This window comes from Myxine glutinosa, chromosome 1, assembly GCF_964187855.1.
Source record: "Myxine glutinosa chromosome 1, kmMyxGlut1.1, whole genome shotgun sequence".
In the NCBI taxonomy this organism is placed as follows: Eukaryota; Metazoa; Chordata; class Myxini; order Myxiniformes; family Myxinidae; genus Myxine; species Myxine glutinosa.
The window spans coordinates 3,420,530-3,443,331 of record NC_136261.1 but is presented as its reverse complement, the minus strand read 5'-3'; the positions used below and the strand labels follow the sequence as shown (position 1 = coordinate 3,443,331).

At 47.9% G+C, this 22,802-nt stretch overlaps 1 protein-coding gene across 1 annotated transcript in view; it reads right to left on the bottom strand.

The window, feature by feature from the left end:
* The window catches only part of RTTN (rotatin), a 362,213-nt gene that overhangs the window by 85,331 nt on the left and 254,080 nt on the right, over nt 1-22,802 (bottom strand). Inside the window, exons 34-38 of the mRNA XM_078776353.1 lie at nt 22,320-22,518; nt 22,136-22,209; nt 21,865-21,967; nt 18,677-18,902; nt 11,503-11,593 (exon numbers count right to left, since the gene is read on the bottom strand). Of these exons, the coding sequence (XP_078632479.1) occupies nt 11,503-11,593; nt 18,677-18,902; nt 21,865-21,967; nt 22,136-22,209; nt 22,320-22,518 (693 nt within the window). The remainder of the gene's footprint in view (nt 1-11,502; nt 11,594-18,676; nt 18,903-21,864; nt 21,968-22,135; nt 22,210-22,319; nt 22,519-22,802) is intronic.

Genomic DNA, 22,802 nt, shown 5'->3' with positions numbered 1-22,802 from the left:
ACATGACAATGACCCTAAACATACCAGTAAATCCACCAAGGAATGGCTGAAAAGAAAGAAATGGCGGGTTCTGGAATGGCCAAGTCAAAGCCCGGATCTAAATCCCATCGAGATGTTGTGGGGGGATTTGAAACGAGCTGTGCATGCAAGAAACCCCTCAAACATCGCACAGCTGAAAGAATTCTGCATGGAGGAGTGGGCAAAAATTTCTCCCAGTCGATGTCAGAGACTGGTAGACAGTTATAAGAAACGCCTACTTGAGGTTGGCTGGCCAGTACGAGGGAATGAGGGAAGGGAGGGTAAAGACTCTCGCCGGCAAACAAGAGTGAACATGCACTCTCGGCAAGCCCCGAGAGAAAAAGCGTAGGTGACTGAGTGATCAGCTAACCCGGTCCCTCATACACATCAAATGTTAAACGCACCATGTGTCCACAGGCCAACACGCATTTGTGGCCCGTAGATGTGTACATGGACCCTTTGGTGATCTCACCTGTTGTAGATGGACAGGCATAACATCGTGACCTGCTTCTTTGGGTTGTCCTTGCCCAGTCTCATCCTTGTGGGGTGTGGGGGACTTCCTCAGGCACCATTGCCCGCCTCATATATACACCTAACCTCTGCCTTATAATTTACAACCGACTCACTGTGAGGCCAAAAAACACCGTGAGTGAAGCACCCGAAAGCTAAACAGAGCTACCGCGGCCACTGTTTAAGAGACTAAGTCCAGCCACGCACAATCTATAAGCAATATACATCAGTCATAAGCGTAACCAGCGCAAACTGCCCAAACACACAAAAGAGGGGGGGGGGGGGGGGGATATTTTGTGTGTGGGTTTATGGAATTTTTTTTTTTTTTTGTATATACACACACACATATATAATATATATATATATATATATATATATATATATATATATATATATATATATATATATATATATATATATATATATATATATATATATATATATATATATATATATATATATATATATATATACAGGGTGATTGAAAAGTAACTCCCTATTTTAAAATACTTATAATTTATTTCTTAACTATAATTTTTACAAGAAATGGATATAAGAAGAAAGCATATAGCATGAAGTTTTATTTAAAATTCGATATGGGCACCAGAATTCGCCACCAGCTTCTCAAGCCGCCCGGGAACCGCGTCAACTGATTTCACCAGGAACTCTTGTGGGATGGAAGACATAACTTCTCGTATTCGCCCTTCAAGTTCTTCCAAAGTCGTTGGTTTGGTACAGTAGACTTGCTCTTTTACCCAACCCCAAAGAAAAAAGTCACATGGTGTTAAGTCAGGGCGCCTGGCTGGCCACTCATACGGACCTCGACGACCCATCCATCTCCCAGGGAAGTGGGCATTCAGCCATTCACGAACAACAATAGCAAAATGTGGAGGAGCGCCATCTTGCATGAAAATCAAATCTTCAACATTCTCCGAAGCACTGATAATTGGCCAGATTTTGTCTTGCAGCATGGTGAGGTACCTTTTGGCATTCATGGTATCGCGAAGAATGAAGGGACCTACAATCCTTTCCGAAGTCATTCCACACCACACCGTTACCTTGGGCCGATATTGCGTTTTTTAGAAATAACACGAGGATCTTCTCCTGCCCAGTAATAGCAGTTGTGACGGTTCACAAACCCACCGATGTGAAATACCGCTTCATCAGACCAGAGGATATTTTTAAAGAGATCAGACCAATCTTCATACCACTAGCTGGGCACGCTCCTGCAGGGTAAGACGTCCAGCCATGTTTGTCGGGCTTCCGAATTTCAAACAAAAAATAATCTGAAAAAAAACCAACACAGATTAAATTCTCATACATTAAGGAACAAACACTAAAAATTTGAGAAAACAATAAATAAATAATTTCTAAATATTTTAAAATAGGGAGTTACTTTTCAATCACCCTGGTAAAAATATATATATATTGTGAGAAACCACCGGTGAAACCACCTGTTCTCACCCAGATTTGGTGCCCCGCCCACCGCGTGACGTGGCCTCCTTGGAGCCTCACGCGATCGGGAGGCGATTCGGCACGTGATTGGTGGAGGGGTCAGAGAGCGCGGTCGCCATCTTATGCAACGGACGCGACTCTCGAAGGCTCCGAGTGGGAAATAGATAAAGGGATTTCCCTTAATCTTCACGACAGCCGCGTTGGGCTGATCGTTTACCGTTCTGTATTTTACGAGTGAGTAACTCCGGAAGAGAACGAGTGATTCCCGGATCTCGTGGATTGGAACCGTGAGTCAGATATTGCCTGCGTCGTGTTGGAGCTGCTGGCCGACCGTTCCTGCAGGCCTTGTGCGGTGTATTCCACTCTGTTACCCTCCGAGTCCCGGAGATCGTCGATTGGAACCGCGAGTGATCTTGCCTGCGTCCTGTTGGGAGCTTCTGGGGCCGACAGTTCCTGCAGGCTTTGTGCAGTGTATTCCATCCTGTTACCATTTATGGTTTTTGTGATCGAGCCAATAAAGCATCGTGCCTTACCCCTAGAAGGCCGATTAAAACACAATTGTGTTTATTGAGTTCTCTCTGTCCACTCCGTGGACTACTTGAAGCCCGGACATTAACGTCCGTATTCCGTGCTGGGAACCATTTCACAGCCGGGATCGCGACAATATACATATAAATATATTCATCTCTGTACACCTATATACATGCATATGTACACAGCAAGCAGCTCTCCTATCGTGCCACCGACCTACCACGGGTTGAGCAAATTAATGCGTCATACGGCACAAGACACACGTCATACGGTACACGGCATATGGCCTACGGCACACGGCACACGGCACACAGCACCCGTCACGCTCCATACATTACACATCGGGTGGGTGCGTCTCCGTCTCCTTCCCGGGTGTCAGTGCCAAACGTTGCAAGCATGTCGAGTGAGAAGAGGAGCGCCGCCCGTGCCAATCTCTGCGCCACCGCATTCGGACGGAGAACAACGATGAGCAGGAGCACGTCGGAGTTCTTGGGGAACCATTTTCCTCTCGCCCCTAACGGGAAGCCAAAGGGTAGCACCTCAGGAACCTGAAGCTCAGTGCACACGAGCTGCTTCAGGATCCTGTACTTCATGATCTTTGCATGGTAGGCACGCTTGAAGCTTCTCGAGTCTCTCTCGAACACCACCGTAACATCCAAGATGATCGGTGGGAAGCCACTCTTCGTCAAGATGAGATCCGGCCTGTACCTTTGCCCCTCGCCTCTGATGAATGTTCGCTCCTTGGTGGTCGTCCATCCACAATTCCTGGCAAGGCCTTCCACCATTTTACAGAGCCTGTGGTGCCTCCTTATCCTTGCTTCCTGTATTTCAGGGCAGCAGGACAAGATGTGGACCAAGGTCTCGACCTCCTCTCCACACCTTCGACATTGAACGTCCATCTCAGGCCTACCCCTGGCCAGCGCCGCCCTGGTCGGGTACGTATTGGAGCGCAATTGCAGGGCCGCGATGGTATGGCGAGTCCTGCCCAGCCTCAGCTCATATAGCCAGTCATTGCTGATGGGGTCATTACAGAACGCCGCGACCCCGAGCCCGTAAACCGGCTGCGCACACCACTTGTGAAAGACAGCTGTCCCCCAACCGCTCGTCGTAATGCCCCGAGCGGGGGTGACCTCCAGGCTGAGCTCGGTAAAGCGGGACTGTAGGGATGTGCCCGCCGGGGACCTGATCGCAATGGTGCGGGTCACGTGGTCGCGCGAGTGCATCAGCATCCAGTCCCGGGCCGCTACCATCCTCGGAACGGCAGCCACGAGCTCCGCGAGACCGATTCCACCATCTCTGCATCTTGAATGGAGGAGCCCGTTGGGTGTCATTTCCGGAAGATGAAGGGCTCGCTTCACTGCCGACGGAATGGCCCGGTCCATCACGACCAACCTGTTTTTGGATGCCTTACCACACACAAGATCGTGAAGCATCCGGGGAATGATGTGGTTTTTAATCAGGGCTCCCCTTATCCTCGCGCGGACCTGAGCATCCCTAACTCTGTCCAGCCACAGCATGAGCCTGCCCCGTACATCATCAAGACAGGCGTAGCCGGACAGGCAGATGGTGATGCCCAGGTATTCAAACTTGTCATCCGGTCGTAGCATCCTGATGCTGTCATCCCCGAACGTCCACTCGGCGCAGTTGTTGTAAACCGGGGCCCCCTCGGCCGTGTGGTCAAGGTAAAACCCCTTGGTCTTGGCCAGGTTCAAGGAGAGCCCGGAGCCTTGGTAAAATCGTTCGACCACCATCAGATTGTGCTGCATACCCTCCCAGGAGGAACTGACCAGGGTCACGTTGTCAACATACACGAGACCGCACACCTGCACCACGCACGTCCATTCCTCCCGTTCCCGTTCACGTCTCCTTCCGTCTGCCACTTCCGCCGCTTCTGCTGCTGCTGGATCTCCGTCCTGGGATCCCTCTATTCCACCGTCATCCTCGGCAGCGTCAGCAGCAGTGTTCTCCGTCTCCCTGCTCGGATGGAATCGGATTCGTCCACACGCTCGGGCCTCCTTTGCAGTCAATTCCAGCGCCATTCTGAGGTCTGAACTCCAAACTCCCGAGACCCTGAAGAAGTATGGTGCACCAGCCCTTTCCAGTTCACAGATGAGGTGGTCGAGAGCCAAATTAAAGAGCAAGGGAGATAATGGATCCTCCTGCTTGACTCCGACCTTCAACCCAATTGTAGGCTTGTCCTGCCCAATTTTCCCAAAGGTGGTGGTGACCCCAACCGGGGTGCTCATAATGAGGTCGATCAGGTGCCCCGGGACCTCTTTAGACAGGAGGGTGGCATAGATGTGGGAGTGCGACACGGTGTCAAAAGCTTTGGCAAAATCCAATAAGACAACCGCGACCGCCTTTTTATTAGTTTTGGCCTCGCCCAAGATGTTGACTAGCGTGTCGGTATTCTCGCTACAGCCTGGTGCCTCAATGAATCCCCGCTGCCACGTATTTAGCTGGCAGGCCTCACTTATCCTATTAGCCAAAATTCTGGAGAAGGTCCTGCCAATCACCGACCCAATTGTCAGGGGCCTCCAGTTACCCAGATGATGCAACTGCTCGGGGTCCGCGGTTTTGGGGATTAATTTGGACCGGCACGACTTAATCTGCTGAGGGACCGCACCATCTGCCATCCAGCTGTTAAAAAGATCCTTCAGGGAAGGGCACCGATCCTCTACCCTGGCCAAAGTGCTGGGCCTAATCCCATCTGGGCCCGCTGCAGAATTTGCCTTCATCCGTAACAGGGCCACCTGAACCTCCTCTTGGGAAATTTCTGTCTCTAGGCCCGCCCGGCGCCCATGGTTCCAAAACCATGTAAAGATACGAATTTGTCCTTGTGCTCCCATTTGGCCTTGAATCACTCGTACACCACCTCCTCAGGGATCTCACATTCCACAGTCACAGAGCCATACAGAACATCGACTGCGAGCCTCCTCCTGTTCTTCTTTGCCAAGTCGGCCAGCCTTCTGAACTGTGCTGCACGCTGCCGAGCCCTCAATGCAGTTGGCCTCGTCCTGATGGTTGCCCTTCTTCCAGACCCAACCCGATGAAAGCCAAGGCCATCCCATCTGTTTCTACTTCTATTACTCTGGGCCCGTCACTGACTGCCCCCCACACCCGCTCTCGCCCTCACCGACCTTGGACCTTGGCTTCAACAGGCATTACACCTCCTCATGAGGTCGTTCAGCAGCAGCACACTCCTCTCAGAAGTGACACCTACCATAAAGTTAACGGGCCAACACACTGGAGCCGGGGGCACAAACAACTGTTGTCTGGCAACTTGCGCTCGCTCGACATGCTTCCTCCATATAAAAGAACCAATGTGCCGCGAGCGCCCGTTTTTGCTGTCGCAGAGTCACTCTCGCCTCCTTCCTCTTCAGGTCAGATCGCTTATCTCTAATTTGCTTTAGCGTCTTCCCTGGAAGCTTACTAGCCAGCAATTTATTAATGTCAGGCCGGTCCACATATGCCCTTGTCCACCGAATCAGTGTGACAATCTCTTCAGGTGCCCAAGCCACACACTGACCCATTCCCCTTCCAACAGTATTACCTTCATGTACTCTGGGCGGTCCAGTCCTGGCACGTGCGCCCGCTATCCTGTCCCTATTCCCTTTGTCAGGGTGCTTCTGCCTGTCGTGCTGGGAGCGTCCCCGAGCCGTCGTGAAGCCAGCGGGGCACAAGGAACACGGCAATGGGAGCGATGATGTTGATGCTGATGCGCTGGCTGAGGGCCGCCTTTGTTACATTTGGGGATGTGGCACAGCAGCGCATGAAGGGAATGGAAAACAAATGTACAGGATGAACGGCGACAAAGCAGGAGGCTACGCGGGTGCGCCCTAATGATGTGACGACGCATTTCCGTGAGGTCGCTGAATCCCGCGGCACAGATACAAACATAGGTGTCGGTAGGGCACACAATGAGGATGCTTTCGGGATGGATGGGATGGACAGGTCGCTCAGGAGGCGGCACAGAAACGGGATGATATTGACACAGATGGAGGAGCCGCGCTGGGGTCACAATGGTCGATGACTCTGCCCGGGCACTCAGGGATATGCAACAGTAAATCACGGGGCTGCCGTCTCGCATTAAAACCGCATGCCGTACAACGACATGAAAGCTTCTTATTCCTATGGTCGAGGGCGAAGTGCCTTTCCATCTCCCCGAAAACATTCAAAGTCAAACCACAAGGACACACAAACAGCTCACAAGGGTAGGTAAAATCAATTTATATATACAGTAATACCCGGGCCTACGTCATTAATTGGTTCCATAAGCCGTGACGTAACTCGGTTTTTGACGTAAACCGGGCGTAATGCCTTAAAAATGAAGACAAACACCATAAAACTAGAGTAAACAACTCGAGAAAGTATATAACTATCGCTAAACCTTAAAGAACACTAAAAACACATTTTAGTCATATTTTTTAATGAGTAATGAACACAATTAATAAATGAATTTGTAAAGAATAATAAATAAAATTAATAAGATTATGTTATTCACCTTAAACATGGCGTCTCTTCTGAACACAAACACACATTTTAGCAGTCTTCGGCGTCGGCGTTTTTTCAGTGACGTATGCGAGAATACGTTCCCCATCATGAATGATGGTCGATACCGTCGACCGTGGCAGCCCTAAGGCATAGACCTTATCGCGAATCGGTAAATATCAACAGAGGGCGCTCCACAGCAAAGCATGATGGGATCGAAAAGGGGGCAAAGGTAAACACGAACCCAGAAGAGGAAGCGTCTGTCTACGATCGAGGCTGTGTTTACGGAAAGGAAGATGGCTAATGTGAAAGAAATTCAGCGTTTTTTGGCATTAAAATCCAGCGATTTAGAGAAATATTTGAGGGAAAGGGGGGTTCCCATTGGAGAAGAGAAACAACCTGCTTATGCAAGAACAGTTCCTGAATGTTGAAACCTCGATCGGCCATACAAATATCGCCGGGCTGGAACTTGTCTACAATGTTCGTCATCTTTACATTTTTTTTGTCCGACGTGTTTCCTCCTGTAGGTTTGGAGATGTATGAAATTGTTCCGCTAGGTGTAATACCAACAAGGCACTTGAGAGTAGGTCTTGACTTATATTGGCTGTACACTTGCGAACAAAACTTGGGAGACGGTGCTTTGTCCTAATCCAAAGCGAAATACGAGGTCCTCCTCGCGAAGATTAAGCCGAAGCTTCACGAGTGTCATGAGTAGTTTATCCTCTAAAGATTGAGATCGCTTAACTCCGAGTTTTGTAGTATTGTTTATTTGCCAGGTCTTGTCTTCCATTGATAATTTCCCCTTATAATAATGAAGGTTCTGTGCATGAGGGGATACTTCTGCTAATAACCACTTAAACAGGTCATAACTAGGTAAACCTGTATAAAGTTTCACAAATTCATCACAGTTTGCTATGTCCGAAACAGTAAGCTTCTTGTTACATACTGCAATGGCGGCTTTCAGTTTTGCGGCGGTGTCCTTGGCTTGCAAATACTGGCTCATGAGCTGATCACAGTTCACAGTTAATTTGTCACAGTAAAAAAGTCCTAAAAGTAGTTTAAAGTGGTAAGGCTCACGTAGTGTGTCAATGTAAACAAGCAGTCTGTCAAAGTGACAGCGACCGCCGGCGGCGCTATTGCCCCTTTCCGATCCCATGACGCATTGCGGTTCCGATTCGCGATAAGGTCTATGCGCTATCACCGACACTTTTTCACCTTTTAATCAGATTTAACTTATCTTCCATTGTAACCACATTACGCTTGGAAACACGAGCATTATCCTTCTTAGGACCCATGGCTAACACAGACACAGTAAAGGAATACTGTACGTCACCTCTGTTTTGAATGAAAAGCACATTAAAAAAATATAAAAATGTACGTACAGTATACTGTACATACGTGCAGCTGCTGGTTCTCATTTTAAATTGTTTTTTAGCTTCTTTTATTGTTAATTTATGTACTATTTTAATTATTTATTTTAAATATATTTTTTAAGGAAAATTTTTTTTTTCACGTCCGTAGGAGTGACGTAAAGTCGCACATAATGACGTTCGCTGAACTGAAATTTACTCTAGAAGAGTGGCGTAAAGTCGGATTTGACGTAGGTCGAAATGGCGTAAAACGGGGTATGACTGTATACAAAGGCAGCCTCATCCATTTTCTTAATCTCAGCCTCTGAACACTCAGTCCAGTGCCTACCATTCAGGATGTCTATATAGAATCTCCCCTTGATACTAGGATCTGGAGGTGTTGCAAGCTCCACCAGTCCCAACTCTTCTGCAGCAGAGGTCGATTCCAGCGTCCTCATCTCAGGCGCATCTGCCACCGCGCCCCCCTCTGCTGTTCGAGGAGGTGCCGGCCTTGCCACCATCTCTCTTAATTGAGGAGCATGCAGATGTTCACCCGTGCCTCCTGGCACCTCCTCAACCCGGCGCTTGAAACCGGATGGCCCTTTCCTCCAAGCTTTGCCCTTCCATCCTCTCCAGGGCTTCGGGTTATCCTGACATTGCAAGCCAGGCATGCCCCATCCAGTGCCAAAACCATCCATGTCCATCACATGGTCCCACCATGATGGTTCCCCCACTCCTGCCGTCCCTTCTCCATCCTCAACGGTCTCTTCACCTTTGTTGTCATAATCGTTGTCGTTCCTTGTTTTTGGGCAGGAGCCTAGAGTGCAGAGGCCAATAGCTCCTGGGCTGATCCACTCGAGGGGTACCATATCGTACCACACCCCATTAGAGGACCCAACCATCTGCCCATCTTCAGAGGGGACATCCCGCCTCGGGGCATGCACCGCACGCTCACCGTCGTGAACCAGCGGCAGTGCAGTGGGTGGGCCAGGTGGAAGATGGCGGTGCTGTAGTTCCGCAGCAGAGGCAGAGTCACCAAAGTCTTCCGAACTCCACCATCGTAGTTGGGTGCCAAGCTGCAGCGTATAAATTCTTGCCTCGGGCATTGTGGCAGCTCTTTCTTCGGAAAATAAAGAACCTTCCCCTAAAAAGCTCTCACCTGTCCTTTCCTTATCAAAGATCCTGTCTCGAGAAACAGTGACCTCGGTGGTGCCCTTGTTAAACTTTTTAACGTAGGCCTCCTAGTACTCACCAGCTGTACACCGCAGCTCCGAGGGAGAGCCGTCCTGGTTGGGTGCGAGGAAAGGAAGGGCGAAGACCGTTATCATCCAACAAGCCTAAGGATTCCATGACTATATCCCAGGTTCGTATTGTTTCGTAGATCGTGCAACTGCCCTTAAGAGTGATCAAAAAAGATCAAGAGATCGAGAGAAATTGAAAGAGATCAAGAGAGATTGAGAGAGACCAAGAAGGATCGAGAAGGATCGAGAGGGATCGAGAAAGACCGAGAGAGACCGAGAAAGGTCGAGGAGGATCGAGAAGGATCAAGGGCCAAGGTGTACTTACTTTTTCCACATGCGAAATTTGCATTTATGTTTATTTAAATTATACAATGGACTACAAAATGTAAATGTTACATGATATTTGTTATATTATATCACCTTCATCGATCAATATTGTTGAAATGAAGATCAAATAGCTGTATGTTGAAATATGTTGAAAAAGTCAAAACTTTACATGGGGTGTACTTACTTTTTCACGTGACTACAGTGTACACATGCACAATTGTGATTGTACATACACATGGATCGTGATTATACTGTCGGACATGACATTCACGTGGGATTGAAACCGGATGGCCCTTTCATCCAAGCTTTGCCCTTCCATCCTCTCCAGGGCATCTGATTACTGGAACATGCCGCGAATGTCAAATCCACGAATGTGGGGGCATTGTTTCAATGGGAAAAGGGGGGGGGGGGGGCGGTGGATAGATTCCTGGCAGTTCGTGATTCATAATGAGAAATAAAAAATCCCATGAAAAACCATGAATTCATGAAGCACAGAGCTGTGAATGTTGAAGCAAGTCAGAAAAACCATGAATTTGTGAAGCACAGGGCCGTGAATGTTGAAGCAGGTCAGAAAAATCGCGAATTTGCAAAGCACAGGGCCATGAATGTTGAATCAGGTCAGAAAAACAGTAAACTTGCGAAGCACAGGGCCGTGAATATTGAAGCAGGCCAGAAAAACCGCGAATTTGTAAAACACAGGGCCGTGAATGTTGAAGCAGGTCAGAAAAACCGCGAATTTGCAAAGCACGGGGCCGTGAATATTGAAGCAGGTCAGAAAAACACCAAAAGTCATGAAGCACAGGGCCGTGAATGTTGAAGCAGGTCAGAAAAACCACAAATTCACGAAGCACAGGGCGATGAATGTTGAAGCAGGTCAGAAAAACCGTGTATTTGCGAAGCACAGTGCCATAAATGTTGAAGCAGGTCAGAAAAACCGCAAATTTGAGAAGCACAGAGCCGAGAATGTTGAAGCAGGTCAGAAAAACCGCAAATTAGAGAAGCACAGGGCCGTGAATGTTGAAGCAGTTCAGAAAAACCGCGATTTTGCAAAGCACATTGCTGTGAATGTTGAAGCCGGTCAGAAAAACCACGAATTCACAAAGCACAGGGCCCTGAATGTTGAAGCTGGTCAGAAAAACCGCGATTTTGCAAAGCACAGGGCTGTGAATGTTAAAGCAGGTCAGAAAAACCACGAATTTGCAAAGCACAGTGCTGTGAATGTCGAAGCAGGTCAGAAAAACCACGAATTCACGAAGCACAGGGCTGTGAATGTTGAAGCTGGTCAGAAAAACCACGAATATGCCAGCGAAAACAATGTTGAAAAAATGTCGAATGGTGTGGGACACACCTCGTTTCCTTGCTGTTGCTGCCCCCCTCCCACACTCCCATCACCTGCAGTGGACTAAATTTACACCCTCCATTGTCCACCTGAAACAAACTCAAATTCTGTTTAAAATCAGAATGAATGCAAGATTCTAGTAGCTATAATCATAAATGATGACAAATGACCATTGCAGATTACAAATGACCACCGTTTGAAGCATTTTAAAACTGTCACATGAATCCTCCCGCAAGCGAACCTGAACGTTGAGGCCGCGGTGGCGAGGAACTCCCAACGGCACATTCTGGAGGTCTTTCAAGATTGACTGGAGGACTTGCTTGTCGCAACACCTGAAACATGAAAAAAAAAACTCCTAAAGTATCCCATTAATACACAGGGTATCCACAAATTACCGTACCAAATTGAAACAGTAATAAAATGGGACATGGACAACAAATAAAGAGACGATTGATAAGCTGAATGCATTTGAGATGTGGACATAGGGGAGGATGTCCCACATATCCTACACAGACGGGAAGACTAACGAGGAAGTGCTGCAAATGGCTGGAGAAGAGAGAAAATAAGTGCAGAACATCAAAGAGAGAAAGGTACAACACTTCGGTCACATCACATAGCAGAGGAGGCAGTGGAGAAAATGGATGATGGATATAATGAACTGCATTCAGTTAACCTATGTGAATGTGTAAGGGTATCACAGCATAGACAGACGTGAGGATCCATAGCAGTCAACCTTCTGGGAGATGAGACCAGCGAAGGAAGAACTAAAATGGTTTGTGATTTGCTGCATGTTTGCCAGAAACAACTGCAATGATGCGGTTTGCTGCATGTTAAAGGACGTTTCTCATAGCTTTATTCACTTTTTTTGATTTTCAGGCATCACATTTACTGCCAATGGTGTCCCCACAAAAAGTGCAGTGTGTTGCCTGGTTTATAGAGACTAAATCAGCTTCTCAGGTTCAACAAAGCTTCAGGATTGTATGTGGTGAGGAGGAGCTCAGTTGTGCCAAGGAAGGACGGAGGTGGCGACTGGCTTTGGAGGACAGCTTGGAAATGTGGTTTTCCCAGGAAGGATCACGGCAAATAGTGAGACCCAAAAGCTTGAGTGACCGAACTTTTTGGAAAGGATTGTTGAGAAAGTAGATGGGAGGGTTGTCCAGTCGGTCTTTTCGGAGAGACATAGTGAGAGTGTGAGATTTGTCAGGATTGAAAGACATGTTCCACTTGTTTGACCAGTTTGTGATTTTGTCCAGGTCTGCAGAGAGTGAGGAGGCTGCAGACTGCCGATCTGAGGGATGAGGAATGGAGCGGCAGAGAGCGGAGGCATCAGCAAAGAGATAGAGAGGATTTTCCAGAGAGTCGGAGAGATCATTGATGAAGACCAGAAAAGCACAGGGCCCAGAGCATTGCCTTGGGGGACTCCAGCCTGGAAAGGAAGGGGAGATGAGAGAATTTCATTCAGGGCCACGTGTTGAATGCGACCAGAGAGGAAGTCCGCAAGCCATGCGTGGAGATTTCCATGGATACCATAGGAGGAGAGTTTGGTGAGCGGAGCGGGGGGGAGGTGGGGGGTTGGAGGGGGGGGGGGTGGGTGCCAGACCGTAAAAGGCACAAGATATGTCAAGGGAGACAGCTCAGATTTTCTGTTTGACATTGAGGACCTCTATCAATTGTTGAGACAGCAGAAACAGCATGTCCAGAGTAGAGTGACCTGGTCTGAATCCAAATTGATGGTCAGAGATGAAGCCATTGGAGAAGAGGAAGGATTTGATGTCAGAAGCGATGATGGATTCCATGACCTTGCTGATTATTGGGAGCAAGCTGATTGGTCTGCAGTTGCAATGATCTGCTTTTGCACCTTTCTTGTGTAAAGCGTTAATGTTGGCTGATTTCCCAGCTGATGGAAGATGACCTTGAGCAAAAGAAAGGGTGAAGAGAACAGAGAGAGGGTGTGAAAGAGGCAGAGCAGGATTTTATCAGCAGTGGCCTGATGCCTTCTGGTCCAGTTGCAGAATCAGAATCGAGGTTTGACAGAAACTTCTCCACCTTGTCAGGAGAGAAGGACACAGAGTCTAGGAGCAGTTGGGTTCGACTGGGAAAGGTGGGAACAGAGAGAGATGGGTTTGGAACACAACATTTTGAGGCAAACACAGAATTTCAGCTTTCAGCTTTTTCAGGAGCAGTGTCAGCTGTGTAGCCGTTTGACCTAAGGGAGGAGATGGAGGGGGAAAATACACCAGAAACAGATTTGCCCAGACGCCACCAGGATTTGGAGCAGGGAGACAGGTTTGAGAGTTCAGTCTTGAGAGTGGAGAGATATTGTTTCTTGGCTCTCCTGAGGGTAAACACACACTTGTTCTGAGCTCTGTGAAAGGAACAGAGATTGCCTTCCATTGGATTTCCATTCCAAGAGGCAAAGGCAAGTTGTTTCAGGGCAACTACCTCACCACAAGATTCAGTGTGCCATGGACGGGAGGAAGGGTATGACAACTGAAGACGAGATAGAATAAATCTGTGCATGAGAGAGAGAGCAATTTACTTTGGAAGAATTCCCAGGAAAAGTTTATGTCAGAGGCAGTAGAGATGGGAGACCAGTCCAGATGATTGATGGCTGCTTGAAGACCGTGCCAGTTGGCCTGAGTGAAATGCCAGACTCGTCGACGCTGAGGAGGCTCCCTGAGAATGGCCAGAGAGATGAACACTTCAACAAGCACATGATCAGAAGAACCGATTTGAGCAGAAGAAGAACAGCAGACATTTGCAGGGAAGTTTGTCATAACCAAGGCTAGAAGAGATGACGCTCCGTTGACTGAGATCCGGGTCGGGAAATTGACAGATTGTGTCAGTCCCAATGAGTTGCAGAAGTCCTTTGTTGAGGTGCCATGACTGGTGAGAGAGGTACCCACACCCAGCCAGCTGTCATGGTGACAGTTGAAGTCGCCATATATGAGGAAAAGAGAGTTGGGATGAGTGGATAGAAGTTGGTCCAAGTTGTCAGACAGCGAGATGTAAATGGAGTCATCACTGTTGGGTGTATGGCACAGAACACATATGAACAAGAGGTGGGAGCAGAGGGGAAGCCATAGCCAGAGGTACTCCTGGGGGTGGGGTGGGAGATGGCAGTGCAGTGAGAGTGAGGAACAGAGTTTTTGATAAAGATGGCAACCCCACCTCCAGGACGAGGCTCAGGTCTATCATACCGGAGGAGGGAGTAACCAGGGAGAGATATTAAGGAATCATAGACATATTGAAGGAGGAAAGTTTCTGTTGAGCAGATTACGTCTGGTTTGTCAGAAGCAACCTGTATGGAGAGATCAATCAGGTTTGAGCGAAGGCCCCGGATGTTTGAGGTCCATACCGTTAAGGAAGAGGGAGGGGAGCATCGGATACAGGACAATGGAGGGGAGTGGTAGGGAAAGATGAGGGAGGAGAGGGGGAGTTGGGGAGAGCTGGTGACAGTGTGTTGGAGATTGCAGGAGAGCAAGGAGAAGGGGAGGATTAGGACAAAAGGTTTGAAGGTGATTGGATGAGGCACAGTGAGGAGTTGATTGAGGGGTGGCAGAGTGAAGTAGATGGTTGGAGGATGTGGAGGTATGAGTTGGAAGGGAGAGGAAGCGGGGAGAAGGCAGCTTTGTGGAGGAGTTAAGGGGCAAATTTGGGGAGGAGGGGTGAGAAGGGAGAATTGAAGAAAAATGGTGAGGAGGGAGTTTTGAAGGGGAGGGGTGAGGGGGAAGATTTGAGGGGAGCGGTGAGGAGGGAGATTTGAGGGGAGCGGTGAGGAGGGAGATTTGAGGGGAGCGGTGAGGAGGGAGATTTGAGGGGAGCGGTGAGGAGGGAGATTTGAGGGGAAATATGAAGGGCGAGTTGGTAGTTTTGAAGGGGATGGAATGAAGGTGTGTTTTGAGAATGAAAAAAGGAAGAACTGTATGAGATTGATTTTTTTTTGTGATGGAAAGATATAATGAGCAAATTGAACCTTTTGAATAGGAAGAAAAAGAGCGAGTTCTAATATACAAAAGGGTACAGCATAGCAGGGGGTGTTTAAACATCAATGATAAATTAATATTAATTCACCATTTAATTAAACATTATTGTTCTTGACGAACGGGAATAGGAACAACGCAGGCTTGTTACCACCATTCAAGAATTTATTCTCGTTGAGGACTTGGGGTTGAGAGGGAAGGGGAGGGGTTGAGGACTTGAAGAAGAAAGGGTGAGGGGGAGGACAGAGATTTGGGGGTGTTCAGGGGCAGAGAAAAGGGAGAAGGAAGTTGAGATAATGGCGATGATGATGATGGTTGAATCAGATGGCCGGCGAGGTTACGTTTTTTTCGCAGCTGTCCACGCTCTCCACGCTATCGAAGTTAAGTAATTGTTCCCATTTGTATTTTCGTCAAAACTGTATTTATTTTAGGGTGTGTGTACCGACAGCGGGTCCCTAGGAAAATTATCGGTGTAAATCTTTCATACCTGTATAGAAAATCGTTTTAATTCATGTCGTGTCTTCTGAGGCCTTGTACCGTGTCCTACCTTGAGGCTTTGTTTTTCTCTCAGCGGTCCGTCGTTTGTGCTCCAATAACTTTCGTTCTCTGTTTTTCCCAGTCTTTTCACCCCATAGCCTACTTCCTTGTTTAAAATCTCAACAAAAAAAAACAAAAAAAAAACAACAACAAAAAAAAACATTTCCTTCTCTGTTCTTATTCGTTGTTCTTATTCGTTTATTCGTTGTTCTGATTCGTTCGTTCGTTCTTCGACCACGTGTTTCTCACCCATTTCCCCAGATAGCTTTTACTGTTAAACTTTAAAATGTTCAAACTTCCCCCTGAAGTACTGTATTCTGTCGTATATTACAACACCTTTTTCTTCTTCTTCTTCTTCTTCTTTAAAAGGTTGCTTTCGACTTGCTCACCAAATCTATTCATCCCAAAAAAAAATTCCATCTCTTACAGTGCCTCTTTCATACATTCCGTAAACTCTACTGCACTCCACCACCTCTCCAGCGAACTTAAACGTATCTTTAACTCGACGGTCACAAGAAACTCATTTTGCAATAAATGTTCGTTTCCCATTAATCGTACACTTTCCAAAATCCAATCTCACCCCTCCCCTCCAAATCTTCCCCATCACCCCTCCCCTCCAAAACTTCCCCATCACCCCTCCCCTCCAAATCTTCCTCCTTGCCCCTTCCCTCCTAAACTCCCCCCACAACCCTCCCCTCCTAGACTCCTCCTCACCCCTCCCCTCCTCGACTCCCCCTCCCCTCCTAGACTCCCCCCTCACCCCTCCAAATCTCCCCCATCCCTTTCAAATCCCTCCCCTTGTCCCTTCCCTCCTAAACTCCCCCCTAACCCCTCCCCTCATAAACTCCCCCCTCGCCCCTCCCCTTCAAATCTCCACACCCTCATTTCTTTTCCATTTCCCCCCTCAAAGCGTCCTCCCCGTTTCTTCCCCCTTACAACTCTCACCTCCATCTCCCCCAACCTTCTGCCTCGCTCTTCCCCTCCTCAAATAACACCTCATTTTAATAACAAACCTTTTGTCCACCCCATCCTTCCCTTTCTCAGAGTTATTCTGAAATCTCTGACACACCTTCAACAGCTCTCCCTACCTCTTCCCCCTCTTCCACATCTTACCCTACCCCTCCTCCCCCCTGTTCTGTATCCGATGCTCCCCCTTCCTCTTCATTAACGGTATGGACCTCAAACATCCAGGGCCTTCGTTCAAACTTAACTGATCTCTCCATACAGGTTGCTTCTGACAAACCAGACGTGATCTGCTTAACAGAAACTTTCCTCCTTCATGATGTCTCTGATTCCTTAGTATCTCTCCCGGGTTACTCCCTCCTCCGGTATGATAGACCTGAGCCTCATCCTGGAGGTGGGTTTGCTATCTTTATCAAAAACTCTTTCTCACTCGCCCTGCACTGCCCTCTCTCCACCTCACCCCCAGGAATACCTCTGGCTACGGCTTCCCCTTTGCTCCCACCTCTTGTTCATATGTATGTTGTACCGTCCACCAAACAGTGATGACCCCATCTACATCTCGCTGTCTGATAATATGGACCAACTTCTATCTACTCATCCCAACTCTCTCTTCCTCATATGTGGTGATTTCAATTGTCACCATGCCAGTTGGCTGGGTGTGGGTACCTCTCTCACCAGCCATGGCTCCTCAGCAAAGGACTTCTGCGACTCACTGGGACTGACACAATCTGTCAATTTCCCGACCCGGATCTCAGTCAACGGAGCATCTTTTCTTCTGGACTTGGTTATGACTAACTTCCCTGAAAATGTCTGCTGCTCTTCTTCTGCTCCAATCGGCTCATCTGATCATGTGCTTCTTAAAGTGGACATCTCTCTGACCATTCTCAGGGAGCCTCCTCAGCGTCGACGAGTCTGGCATTTCACTCAGGCCAACTGGCACGGTCTTCAAGCAGCCATCAATCATCTGGACTGGTCTCCCATCTCTACCACCTCTGACATCAACTCATCCTGGGAATTCTTCCAAAGTAAATTGCTCTCTCTCATGCACAGATTTATCCCATGTCGTCTTCAGTTGTCATACCCTTCCTCCCGTCCATGGCACACGGAATGTTGTGGTGAGGCTGTTGCCCAGAAACAACTTGCTTTCGTCTCCTGGAAAGCAAATCCAACGGAAGGAAATCTCATTTCCTTTCACAAAGCCCGAAACAAGTGTGTGTCCACCCTCAGGAGAGCCAGGAAACAATATCTCTCCGTTCTCAAGACCGAACTCTCTTATCTGTCTCCCTCTTCCAAATCCTGGTGGCATCTGGTCAAATCTGTTTCTGGTGTTTGTTCCCCCTCCATCCCTCCCTCACCTCAAATGGCTACACGGCTGACTCCGCACGTGAAAAAGCTGAATGCCTCAACTCTGTGTTTGCCTCTAAATCTTGTGTCCCAAACCCATCCCTCTCTGTACCCACCGTACCCAGTCGTATCCAGCTGCTCCTGGACTCTGTGTCCTTTCCTCCTGACAAGGTGGAAAAGTTTCTGTCAACCCTCGACTCTGATTCTGCAACTGGACCTGACGGCATCAGCCCACGGGTCCTAAAATCCTGTTCTTCCGCTCTTTCACTCCCTCTCTCTGTTCTCTTCACCCTCTCTTTTGCTCAAGGTCATCTGCCATCTGCTTGGAAATCAGCCAACATCACCGCTTTACACAAAAAATGTGCAAAAACAGATCCCAGCAACTACAGACCAATCAGCCTTCTCCCAATTTATCAGCAAAGTCAAAGTCACGACAGACACCTCATCCTCCTTGCGTGAAAGGATTCACTCCTCCATGAGCTTCGAGTTTGGGAATTATTAAAAAGGGAATTATTCTGTGTTTTTATCAATGAATAGTTCTATGCAAATTTTTGAATGTAAATACTTCAGGTGAGCAAACTAAAGTACCAGTAAAGGAAAGATTTCCACCTGATGAGTGCTCCAAACACTCCATAGCTCTCCAGAGCAATGCTTGTTTCATCAGGTGCGATGACCATGACATTTCCCACAAGGTGACAAAGTGCAGCTGCCAGGGCAGCGGTTATAACGGCCTGACCATCGGTTTTGGAGTTTTCGCGGTGAAGATCCCTGCTTCCGTTCGAAGGTCGCACACCCGGCTCACTGTCGCTTTGTCCTGGATCACGTGATGGAGGACAGCGTAGATCCATATTAATTGAGGCATTTAAAAATAATAAAAACGAACAAAGAGAGAGAGAGGGAGAGAGAGAGAGAGGGGTGAGGAAGAGAAAGAGGGGTGGGGAAGAGAGAGAGGGGTGAGGAAGAGAAAGAGGGGTGGGGAAGAGAGAGAGGGGTGGGGAAGAGAGAGAGGGGTGGGGAAGAGAGAGAGGGGTGGGGAAGAGAGAGAGGGGTGGGGAAGAGAGAGAGGGGTGGGGAAGAGAGAGAGGGGTGGGGAAGAGAGAGAGAGGGTGGGGAAGAGAGAGAGAGGGTGGGGAAGAGAGAGAGAGGGTGGGGAAGAGAGAGAGAGGGTGGGGAAGAGAGAGAGGGGTGGGGAAGAGAGAGGGGGGTGGGAAAGAGAGAGAGTGGTGGGGAAGAGAGAGAGGGGTGGGGAAGAGAGAGAGGGGTGGGGAAGAGAGAGAGGGGTGGGGAAGAGAGAGAGGGGTGGGGAAGAGAGAGAGGGGTGGGGAAGAGAGAGAGGGGTGGGGAAGAGAGAGAGGGGTGGGGAAGAGAGAGAGGGGTGGGGAAGAGAGAGAGGGGTGGGGAAGAGAGAGAGGGGTGGGGAAGAGAGAGAGGGGTGGGGAAGAGAGAGAGGGGTGGGGAAGAGAGAGAGGGGTGGGGAAGAGAGAGAGGGGTGGGGAAGAGAGAGAGGGGTGGGGAAGAGAGAGAGGGGTGGGGAAGGGAGAGAGGAGTGGGGAAGAGAGAGAGGGGTGGGGAAGAGAGAGAGGGGTGGGGAAGAGAGAGAGGGGTGGGGAAGAGAGAGAGGTGTGGGGAAGAGAGAGAGGGGTGGGGAAGAGAGAGAGGAGTGGGGAAGAGAGAGAGGGGTGGGGAAGAGAGAGGGGTGGGGAAGAGAGAGAGGGGTGGGGAAGAGAGAGAGGGGTGGGGAAGAGAGAGAGGGGTGGGGAAGAGAGAGAGGGGTGGGGAAGAGAGAGAGGGGTGGGGCACAGAGAGAGGGGTGGGGAACAGAGAGAGGGGTGGGGAAGAGAGAGAGGGGTGGGGAAGAGAGAGAGGGGTGGGGAACAGAGAGGGAGAGAGATGGAGAGAGAGGGAGAGTGAGAGGAAGAGTGAGAGGGAGAGAGAGAGAGAGAGAGAGAGAGTGTGTGTTTATACATATATGTGGGTTTATGCTAATATGTGTGTGTATGTGTCTTTGGTTGTTATCTCCATTTGCGGGTTTCAGGAGGTGGAACTAAGTCCCCCAGGACCCAAAGCATCCTCTTCGGTCACAGATCACGGTTCATGGACCAACCTGTTCAACTTTTTCAGAGTTTTGATCCAAGTTCTCTTCGCAGAATCGTCACCGAACCCCGGATAGCCTCCAGTTGTAGTTCATTTGTGGTAATATTCCTGGGGATGGTTTTTAAAATCTCAGTGATGTTCTTCTTCATCATTCCTGTTGCACCAATTATCACTGGTAAAATTTCGATGTTCTTCAACTTCCAAGATCTCTCGACCTCATTTTTGAGGTCCTGCTATTTGGTCATTTTCTTGATTTCTGCGTTGTTGAGACCAAAATCGCTGGGTACTGATATCTCAATCATCAATGCTGTGTTTTCCTTTTTGTTCCCGAGTGTAATGTCGGGACGCAATGCTTTGTTTACTATGTTCACGCTCGATGGAATCATCAGGTCGTACGTGAGCGTGACGTCCTCATTTTCAATGATTACCCTTGGTTCGTGTTGCCATGAGTTTTCTGGAACTGGGATGTTAAATTTTTTGCAGATATGCCAATAAATCACTTTGCACACTTTGTTGTGCTGTTGTGTGTAAAGTTGTTCTGATAATAGTTTTTTGCATCCTGAGAGCAGGTGACTCGTACTTTCTGTTTCTGTGTTGTAGAATCTACACTTGTCCATCTGGCTCAGTCCCGCCATATTTTTAAATCCATTGGTGTAGTGTCCTTGATCTTGGGCATTTTTAATGATTTGTTCCCAGTTGAGCTGATCTCTTCTTCACCATTCCAATGAGCCTTCTTTGTCTATCCCCACTCTGTCCAATCCTTTTTTGTATTTTCCTTCTCTTTTGTCATTCTCCCAGTTGTTGGTGTATATTTGTTGATATTTATTTTTATAAATTTATTTTGTCTTTTTTTGCAATTTTTGGGGCTGGATTTGATGCCGTTTCACCCTCCTGTGCAGCATCTTCTATTCACACCTGTTTTTGGAAATTATTTGCAAGGTGAGTCAGCGATACTTTTTCAGGTTTGTTGTGTTCATGTTTGTTTACAAATTGCATCCAATAGTCTATTGAGCATTTCACATACTCAGCTAGTCCTACAATCATCGCTCTGTGCACCTGGTTGAGTTCAATCTCCCTCCATCTCGTATTGGCAGGTACATTCTTGGGATACATTGGTTTTTGTGAAACATTTTGTGCATTGAAATGAGTTTCTTGTTTTGATGTCTAACTTGTTGATTACCGATTTGGCCCAGTTTATTATTCCGCAGCTATATTGGAACACTGGTACTGTGAGCTGGTTTATGGCATTGATTTTGTTTCTTGGGGAGAGATATGTTTTCAGGATCAGCTTCGTTCGATGTCGGTATTCTTTGGCGATTGTTTTGCGCATTTGTTTGTGACATATTTGGTGGCCCTCTTCTACTCCGAGGTATTTGTATGATGCTTCGTTTATAACTGCCGTATTGTTGTTTCAAGGTCAATTTTTATGTTGTATGTTGTTGTTGTTGGTTTACCTTATACAAATGTGCACTTGGTGCACCTTTCTCGTCCAAATGCCATTTGAATGTCCTCATGCTTTAAATTATCCTTGTATAGTAGATGTGTCACCTTTCCTATGTGGTGTGTGTGTGTGTGTGTGTTTATGTGTGTGTGTGTGTGTGTGTGTGTGTGTGTGTGTGTGTGTGTGTGTGTGTGTGTTCGTTACAAATATGATGCAGAATGAGGTGCAAATGCAATCTCACCTTGTGCTGAGAGGCGATTTGTTGGATAGGAAACGTTCCGATGCTGCATTTCTTCTGTCGGTGGAGTGGTTGCATCGTTTGTCTCCATGGACAGCGACGACAACTGAAAATAGGTGACACCTTCCATCAAGAATACGACCATGATTAAGATTATACAAACGCATCTGACCCTTTAAAGGCAATAATTCCCATTGGTGGAACACATCCTTTGATAGGTTCCGTGTCGCTCAGCACGATTAATACTGAGCAGGTTTCCCTGTGTAATACCAACCCAGGTGGAGGAAGTTGCATTGTCACTGTGAGTGTCTTTGAGAGGCACTTCCTCTTCTTCACCATCAAGAGCAGCTGTCCAAAAAGAGCAACAAAAGCACAACACAAAAGCATAAGAGAAATGACAGGTGGGCACAGCTCATGATGATAATGAAGATCCTTCACCACCAATTTGGTCACCATACCGATGCTGGCAGAATCAAGAGCGCCACTCCCCATGATTACGCCGGAAGCAGCGGGACGGTCGGCCAGGTGCGTGTCGAGGTACACAGAAGAGAGAGCGAGAGTTAAAAAGGAGTAGAAATTGCAGTGCACCAGAAGGGCCAGCAAAGCGGGTCGGCCCACCAAAGAGATGTCCAACTGGTCATCATGTACACATGGGTCCTGCAAATGGGATCTCACAGCTCGGTTTTGGTTGTGTCACTCAAACACCTTCATTTCATGAGCCTTGAGCTCTGGAGATAAAAATTCGAATTAATCCTGATGTTTGCACATTAAATATTACGATACCGCACACACAAGGACCAGATTGTAGTGACAGGAAGTAAATATTCAAGGAGAATTATTAACAAGCATTTATTGTCTGACAAATGGTGTGCCACCACTGTCACTAACAATTTGTATCAAATGCATGTTGGAACACCTGAATTATACTGTATGTGGTACTT